Source organism: Magallana gigas, chromosome 8 (genome assembly GCF_963853765.1).
Source record: "Magallana gigas chromosome 8, xbMagGiga1.1, whole genome shotgun sequence".
In the NCBI taxonomy this organism is placed as follows: Eukaryota; Metazoa; Mollusca; class Bivalvia; order Ostreida; family Ostreidae; genus Magallana; species Magallana gigas.
In genome coordinates, this window is record NC_088860.1 from 21,346,169 (window position 1) to 21,356,069 (window position 9,901).

General features: G+C 38.3%; 1 protein-coding gene across 1 annotated transcript; it reads right to left on the bottom strand.

Annotated features, from left to right (window-relative positions):
* Window positions 1-358: 358 nt before the first annotated feature.
* On the bottom strand, window positions 359-3,555 carry LOC105343340 (neuronal acetylcholine receptor subunit alpha-3-like). Its single transcript, XM_034472396.2, has 2 exons — window positions 2,984-3,555; window positions 359-2,733 (listed from the first exon to the last, which is right to left on the bottom strand). The coding sequence occupies exons 1-2, from the start codon at window positions 3,317-3,319 to the stop codon at window positions 1,813-1,815; spliced, it is 1,257 nt and encodes a 418-aa protein (XP_034328287.2). The 5' UTR covers window positions 3,320-3,555; the 3' UTR covers window positions 359-1,812.
* Between the last annotated feature and the right edge of the window lie 6,346 nt (window positions 3,556-9,901).

Genomic DNA, 9,901 nt, shown 5'->3' on the forward strand with positions numbered 1-9,901 from the left:
ATAACGCAACATCTAATTGGTTCTAGACAACACGTGTCATGGCAATACATATCCCACTCCCTCGATTTTTCATTCCATGCTTATGCAAAATCCTGTGGATGAACATACGATGTAATTTAATGCATATGATTAACTCTATTAAAACTATTTAAGATTGCCCTTTATATCAGAAAACTGTCGTAGAAAGAAACTTGTAAACACTACACTATAATTGCTTTACTAGACTTCAAAAACGATAAGAAACCGATTTATTCTATACAATTACCACCTGTCGTTCGGTAATTATCATGAACGCTCGGGAAATATACAGATTGATTCCCTTTATGAAGACGTTTTAAAAATACACTTGTTAATGAAATAAGTACTTTTTTAAGCGCTTTGATTTGTTTAAAAATGTTATATTAATAACATAAATTGGAATGTTTTTCTCGGACAACAATACCTGAATATTTGCCCTGAGGTGACTGGAAAGCCCTGAAGTGCTATGTCGCCCTCTGTCTTCTGTATCGGGCGACATAACTTTTCATGGTTTTCCTGTCACCTCAGGGCATATATTCAGGTATGTCGACCTCGAAACCATGTACTTTATGTATAATGAACAAGTATCAGCATATAATGAAAAAGTGTCAGCATATACTCATATGCATCATGTTATGAACAAGTATCAGCATTTAACAAGTATCAGCATATAATGAAAAAGTGTCAGTATGTAATGAAAAAGTGTCAGCATATAATGAACAAGTATCAGCATATAATGAAAACGTATCAGCATATATTGAGCAAGTACTGTTATTAGCATGCATGAACAAGTATCGCCATGTGAAATGAAAAGTTCATCAGAAAAATACAGGTGTATCAGTGAAATATGACCTTTCAGAGTTTTACATGATATCGAATCTTCACCTCACAGGGTTTTCTAACAGAAATCGGGCTATGGCCTGTCCTGTGATATTTTTGCGGCACATTTCAAGATCTTTAATGAAAATATACATACCTGTGAAAACAGTGCAATATGAATTGATGAAAAGGAAAATATCCAAGATAATTTCATTCACACATTATCATTTTTCACTCGAAAAATTCACAGGAACAAATTAAAAACAGATTTCTTATGGAGATTTATAATGAGAAATGTTGGCATCTTATCTCCATTCGGAAATCACTCGGAATACCTCGCCAAATCTGTCAATGTTATCATCCGGGTCTGTTGCAATACAAAATTCCCGCAGATATGACATTTTTAGACGTGTAAACTATTGATGGCGTTTCAAAGGAGAACTCTTAGAAATTTTTAATACTTTTGATTTAATAATTAGTAATTAAGGAAAATATGAATCGATGATATCTTGGGACATAGTATAGCATGAGGTGCAGGAGAAATGATTACATAGAGTGGTTTGATTGAGTTGACTTCGTTGCATGTCATTTCTTTAAGGTAGAATGGGACATATGTCGAAATTGATGGGGAATAAAGTACATTATAATTAAAATACTTTTATAGGTTTAGAATTTTTAAATTTTACAATATTTAGCCAAAAAATATGTTTTCAAAAATGTTGGAAACTTAAGGTAAAAGTTTTTAAAACACAAGCGGAATTCGAACTCCTGACTAACAGATTAGAAGCGAACCATCTAACCCCTTGCGCTACTCTGTTGGTGTTTTATATCGGGAGAGAAACTGTTTATAAAATTACACTTGGTTTTATTGTTATTTCGATAAACCGTACGTCACAGTATGGAAGTGCCCCATACGACCTTAATCACCAAACACATGGAATTACTACATTTTCCAAAGTTCTTGTAGCTGGGTTGTCAAATAGTTCCTGAAATATACAGAAACAAAAATAATGTTACACTAACATTTAGCATCAAAAATACCCAGAAGCAAAAAAAGTCAATCGATGACGTGACGTCGCTCCACTCAATATCAGAGTTACATGTAGTTCCCTTCGAATTCTTTTCTGCTTGTAAGTCCAACTCCTCTACCAAAGTGCTAGCAACCTTTTCAGAGGATCGACAGGATGTGACACATCTCAATCGTCGTTCCGCTTTGACAATACCCACAAAAACGAGTGACATCTGATTGGTAGTTTTCCTGTGATGTAATCGAAGCTCCATGGCGGAGATCACGAGAACCAGCGCCCCTGACATCATCTGTACAACAAGGTACACACTGAGTATGGACGTACTCTCTGAGTTCTTTGGTAGATCAGCGCTGATCATCGTCAGGAACACTGCAAAGGACAGGAACACTGTGACGGCGTACGACATCTTCTCTCCTGCCTCCGTGGGAACTACGAAGACCAGCTGACTCAAGAATCCCAAGCAGACGATAGGAACGATTATATTAATGACGTAATATCGAGGCTTCCGTTGCAAAGTGACGCTGAAGGTTATTTGGGATTCAAACGATTCCGTCTTAACTTCGGAATCTGTGTCGACTATTGTCCAAATGGCGTTCTCCTCGTACTCATATTCGTTGACTCCGTTGCTAGACTTCGTAATGACGACTTCAGAGGCCGTGTAACACCAAACGATAAAGGATATGTCACATGTCTGCTCGTCGAACGGAAAGTAGGTGATGTCAATCGCGCATCGTGTTTGAAATACTTCATACGGGTACCAAAACACGTCACCAGTATAGTTTATTGTTAGGTAATAATGGTCGCCTCCTAACTCTTTGAACTTGGTGAAACCATTCTTCAGAACCAAGTCTGGTCTCCAAATGTCTTTCTGTGAAGATATTGATAAAATGTAAGTGTATTAACAGTTCGAATTGTAATGTTTCGCAGGAAATCCTGAAGTAGTTTTATATTTCTGACAATGTTATAATCGAGAATATAAAAAAAATTACGATACACAAAATTGTCAAAGAGTTCTTTATTGATGTGCAAAAGTATTTTGTTTATTCATTAGACGATAAGTACATATATACACATGTATGCAGCACAATCGGTAACTTAAAAATGACTAGTGTACATACCTGTGGGAGATTCAGTAGATCTATACCGCTGTGACTGTTGGGGTCCCACTGCAGGAGAGCGTCGTTCCACTTCAAGTCCAGGAACCCCGTGGTCACCAGTTTCTCGTTGACTTCGTCCACCTCGTTAACGCTGAACAGATACAGGCTGACGTCCATAACCACTGGGTCCATCTGGTTCTGCACGGGGCGGACTCTGGGGTTGTAGTTAGTGAACAGGTCGCTCAGTAACATGTTCACGTCGTCCGGGGTCTGGCAGTCCACCAATACCCCAGGGCCTCCACAAAACGCGAGGATCAGCCACAAGTATCCTAGATATAGCTGGCTCCCTCTCGACATGTTGGCTTGGTATCGTTTATAAAAAATATTTGCGTCGGTAGAAATGATTAAAGTTATGCGTTTGGTCCCGGTGATACTAGTCGACCTTTCAACATGCCTTTCCGTATGTCGTCCATTATTGGTAAATTTGTAACATGTTATTGAAGAGCTGTGATGACTTACTGAAGAAGCATTCTATCCATGGGTATTTTTCATTTTCTACTTAAAAACTTATTTGGATTACCAGGCAATACAGCCGAACTGAAGTACAGAATTAGATATAGAATAAAGAATGTTTTCATTCCTCTTTCTTTAAATCTGTAATCTTTGTGTACTGTTAGCAGTAGGATCCATTAAATTCAGTGTATTAAATGACAATTCTTTTGAATTGCCTGTCATTAGACACTGGATGATATAAGCCGATCAAGTTGATATTAAAAAGCGATTGGCCGTTAAATGTCCAGAATAGACAATTCACATGCATCTTGTAAAAGGGAGTCACTCTTTTTCTAATATATGCATTGATATATCAATTCTGCTGGCGAAATTATAAAATAGATATTAAAACATCGTAATAATCGTGTCCAATGACTGTAAAATTTCTATCTTGGTCTAATGTTCTTGATGTCTTCCCTTAAACTCTAAAATTACCTACTGGTTTATGTATATATGCATTCCACTTGTCCAATATGTTACCTCTGATACTATAGAGACGTATGTGGCAACGCACTTTGAAAAAATTACGCACTTTGAAAAAAAGTTTCAAAGTGCGTTAAATTTTGGAAAAAAATTAACGCACTTTGAAAAAAAGTTTCAAAGTGCGTTATATTATGGTCTAAACCAACGCACTTTGAAATATTTTTTCAAAGCGCGTTATGAGTGTAGACCAATATTTTTATTTACATCATGACACTTGACGCACTTTTGAAAATAAATTCTTAATTTTTATAAACATTTAGAAGTTAATTTTATTTATATATGAAATATAAAATGATATTTCTTTTTTGATGAAGCGACACGGCGATCCATTCTTTCAGCAAGGGAGATAATAGCGTCAGATGGTACTGACGAGGACGTTTCTCATGCGCTGATCCATACTGGATGAGCTTCCTACATAGAACATTAATCCTACCACTGGATTCAGTTCCTCCCAGTGGCCTGATGAATCGTGTTTGCCAATTTATTAGAGATCAGATACAAATGTATGGATTTATGGAACAATTCTTTGAAGGGGATAGTTGCACCTGCATCGGCCATTGAAAAGAAAAACAAAAAGATTCAATAGGGCACATATATATTTCATATTTCTTCCCCTTCCCAACTTCGCAGGTTACAAAGCGATTTTTTTCTTAAACAAACTAAGAATGTCTTAATACACGTTAAAACGTTGTTCAAACCCAGTTTATTATGTATATGGTCGCTAGCTTTTGAATTTAATTCAGTTGTTATTTAAATTTCAGTTCTTATGTGAAGTTTAATCATCAAATTATGAAAACAAAATTATAAAATGGATCATTAAAAGAATTTATTCATTTTTTGAGATCTTATTTTAACATTCTTTATACTGAATGTTCCTTTCAGCCAAATGCGTTTTTAAACATATCAAATATTTAACACTCATTTGTTTGACGGATACTTCTGTTGAAATAGCCCTTCAATTTAAAAAGAAAAATATGAACACTGGATGAAAAATCAAGTTTCAGCAAAACTGAAACTATATGGAAACCTTGCTGAAACTTGAAGTTGAAGTTTCATGTATAGTTTCCGCAATGCGGAAACCATTATATCGATTCAGCAAGTATCCGTTAGGTTTCAGTCAGCAGAAACTTTAGTCTAAGATTCCTGATGGTTTCCGCAATGCGGAAACTTAATTTGAATCGTGTGAAAAGTTGTGTAAATTATTATGGAAATATCAATCAGTTTCAGAACATTTCCGCTAGGTTTCAGTATGCTGAAACTTTAAGTTAAGATTCCAAATGGTTTACGCATTGCTGAAACTATTACTAAAATTAATTTGAGTTTAATAGTGATATCATTTATTTTCAACAGATTTAAGTTTAATTCTAGCCTAATGATAATGAATCCGTACATACTAAAATGTATAGTAAAGGTTTCAGCGTGACTGAAACTATATGTATACATGTAACTATCTTCAAATGTGGAAAATAAGGCGATTAAAAACCTTACTAAGTAATTAATTGAATTTGAGAAGAAAAACTGATGTCTGATATTGTTTAATGCATATGATGAAATCATTAATCTTAGGTACTCGGGCATGTGTATACATGTGTATACATTCTTTGTCCAGGTGACCTCCTCTGTGATTTTCCTGTATATTCTGTGTGGATTGCAGGGTTTTTCTGTCAGGAGTGAACAAAAGACTGTTACATAACACATATATACACAGTACGAAGCGTGAGTTTATAACTGGAGCCCGGCAGGATTTTTTTTTCAATTTGTGTGTACCCGAGTTAGTTTAACTGATAAGTAAATTATAATCATGTAGTAAAAAAAAATCTAGCTAGTTGTATATCGCAAACAGTGTATGAAGAAGTATTTTACTTCATACACTCAATAAATTAATGTACCTATTTTGTAAGACTCCTTCTTAAATCCTTTAGTTATCATTTGAATGAACCTTTAGGTACAGTAACTAATTAAGCAAACAAATTAAGGTAAAGTCGTTGTAAATTTTTACAAATCATACCAAATATTCGTACAACCTGAAGTTTAGAGCTAATTCATTTCTTTTTTTAATACCACGCCAACACATGTACACAGGATTTTTTTTTTTAATTCTACAGTTGATAATAACAAGTAAAACCCACTTGGAGTTTGAGTCTAATATAATAATTGTTTAATTATTTACATGCATTTCAGACTTTACTTCACTGGCGTCGGAAGCAAATTAAAAGTGGGCGGGGGGCTAGACTAATCCTCAGAAATATTGAGGAAAAAACCCTAATTCCCAAAGTCATGAAAATCCTAATCCGTGTGTGTGTGGGGGGGGGGGGGGGGGGGAATGATACCTATATACTATATACTTCCGAAAATAAATTTCCCTACCCAAATTTTTTTTCCCGAAATCATGAAATTCCTAATCCGTGTCGGGGGGAGGGGGGGGGGGGCTAGTATGCCTTTTACTCCAACTTCTCAATCTTTCAAGGTAAATTTAGGAACAATTACATTTCCGGCGAGAAAAAGTGGTGGGGGGGGGGGGGCTATGTGCCTAATGGTTAAGTCTAACTTTGCACTAAGCCCCCCCCCCCCCCCCCCGGTTCGACGTCTATGTGATTCGTGCATTTCTATACTTTGTATTTACTTTCTGTACTGTAAACACAGATATTGATACATGTGTATGAAACATGCACATGTTTCTGTTATAAGATATAATAAGCATTATTTATAATTTTACTGAAGTTATACGTTATATTACATAATCAGTTTAAAATCCAGCACTAGCCATGTGGTGCACGTGATTTTAATCAATTATTAAAATTTGATTCTACAATGTACATTCGTATACATTTTATGTAGAAAGTATACCAAATAATTAAATTATATTTTGTTTATATATCAGTCCGACGTGTACGTCTTATTTCCCGGCTTGTTTAACGCGTTTGTATTTTAATTTCATAAGTATTCTTAACATACTGTTCATCGTATGACCAATCAGTGCACATGTGTAACTGTAAAATAATTGCCATCAATTCATCTTAGTTGTAAATTCACCGTACGGGTGAACGCTGTTAATCGGACCCCGTTAGTTGATCGGCATCTAATTATATTTGTGATTTCTGTGTGTTCATGCAGAACCTGCTCTGTGATGAACATAATATTTTCACACCTCTATATTTTGAATAAGAATATGACCGTGCTTAGAATCGCGGTGAAAATTGGACAAGTCAAGACTAACTTGTCAGTAAACTATATATGGCTCTATCATATTTAGTTTGGCAAAATCATCAGTACATGTAAATAAAATATAGTTATAAAGAAAAAATCTGATACATATGTCTCATAAGAATTTGTTTAATTTCATTAGACATTTGTAAACAAACGGTCGGCCATTTTTTTTTGTTAATCACGTGTTACAAATACAATTGTAACAAACACACGCCAATACTTGAGGTATAGAATAGGGTACTTTTTATATCCCATAACCAGGCACTATAACCAGGATGTGCGCATGCGTGAATCAACTTTCCATCGGGATCGGTAAACGATTGGGAGGAAATTCGAAAGCTATTTGGAGGAACTTCGAACTGATATATGTGCAATTTAAAAATGCGATTTTTATATGAAAAATATGATCAGAAGTGATTAAAATGTTATGTACATTAGATTTTACACCAAAAAATTAAATAAATAATTGAGAGAACAATCAAAACCAATGTTACAGGAAAACAACAGGCACTTAGCATCGGAGGGGGGGGGGTGGGGTTGAAATGGGGGCAGGGACAGGGGGACGGGACTGCCCCCCCCCCCCCTCCAGCGCACGTTTTCTCGCAGCAAATATTTTTCTTGGATTTACTTATAAAAAAGGAAATTAACATACAGTTGCACCCCCCCCCCCCAATGTTTTTGGGACCATGTAAAATTTGAAATGAAAGAGAGGAAATAAACTGTGAAATTGAAGTTAAAGGTACACTTAGCCCCCTACCCCCACGGATTAGGATTTTCAATTATTTAAAAAGTATTTTTGAGTTGGGTTTTTTTTTTCAAGGCAAGATTGGATGAGTCTGCCCTCAACCCACTTTGCTACGATGCTAGGTGCCTGAACCGTGGCAAAATATCATGGTTTCATTACATACATGTATGCTAGTATAAAGACTTTATGTAAACCAATATTATCTCGTGCATTGTTCCATTCACCAGGTTCTACAAATACCTTAGTCCAAAATAAATAAAAAATCCAAGACTAGGAGGGGAAAAAAGAGGAAATCTATTTTCCTTTTTTTTTTTTTACTCAGGAGCTATTTTGTTGGGGGGGGGGGGGGGGTATTAGGGGTGAACAGGTCACTGACCCCTTGTAGATCTACCCATGACCTATCACCAGGGTCTGTATACACATAACCAGGGTCAGTATACCCATCACCAGGGTCTCCAGGGTCAGAGTACGTATCACCAGAGTCTGTGTGCCCATCACCAGAGTCTGTACACCCATAACCAGGGCTAGTATACCCATCACCAGGGTCTCCATACCTATCACCAGGGTCAGAGTACGTATCACCAGAGTCTGTGTGCCCATCACCAGAGTCTGTACAACCATAACCAGGGTCAGTATACCCATCACCAGGGTCTCCATACCTATCACCAGGGTCAGAGAACGTATCACCAGGGTCTGTGTGCCCTTCACCAGGGTCTGTACACCCATAACCAGGGCCAGTATACACATAACCAGGGTCTCCATACATATCACCAGGGTCAGAGTACGTATCACCAGAGTCTGTGTGCCCATCACAAGTGTCAGTATACACATAACCAGGGCCAGTATACACATCACCAGGGTCTTCATACCTATCAGCAGGGTCAGAGTACGTATCACCAGAGTCTGTGTGCCCATCACCAGGGTCTGTATACCCATAACAGGGCCAGTATACCTATCACCAGGGTCTCCATACCTATCACCAGGGTCAGAGTACGTATCACCAGAGTCTGTGTGCCCACCACCAGGGTCTGTTTACCCATAACAGGGCCAGTATACCCATCACCAAGGTCTCCATTCCTATCACCAGGCTCAGAGTACGTATCACCAGAGTCTGTGTGCCCATCACCAGAGTCTGTACACCCATAACCAGGGTCAGTATACCCATCACCAGGGTCTCCATACCTATCACCGGGGTCAGAGTATGTGTCACCAGAGTTTGTGTGCCCATCACCAGGGTCTGTATACCCATAACCAGGGCCAGTATACCCATCACCAGGGTCTCCATACCTATCACCAGGGTCAGAATACGTATCACCAGAGTCTGTGTGCCCATCACCAGGGTCTGTATACCCATAACCAGGGCCAGTATACCCATCACCAGGGTCTCCATACCTATCAGCAGGGTCAGAGTACGTATCACCAGAGTCTGTGTGCCCATCACCAGAGTCTGTACACCCATAACCAGGGCCAGTATACCCATCACCAGGGTCTCCATACCTATCACCAGGGTCAGAGTATGTGTCACCAGAGTTTGTGTGCCCATCACCAGGGTCTGGATACCCATAACCAGGGTCAGAATACCCATCACCAGGGTCTCCATACCTATCACCAGGGTCAGAGTACGTATCACCAGAGTCTGTGTGCCCATCACCAGGGTCTGTATACCCATAACCAGGGCCAGTATACCCATCACCAGGGTCTCCATACCTATCAGCAGGGTCAGAGTACGTATCACCAGAGTCTGTGTGCCCTTCACCAGAGTCTGTACACCCATAACCAGGGCCAGTATACCCATCACCAGGGTCTTCATACCTATCACCAGGGTCAGAGTACGTGTCACCAGAGTTTGTGTGCCCATCACCAGGGTCTGGATACCCATAACCAGGGCCAGTATACCCATCACCAGGGTCTTCATACCTATCACCAGGGTCAGAGTACGTATCACCAGAGTC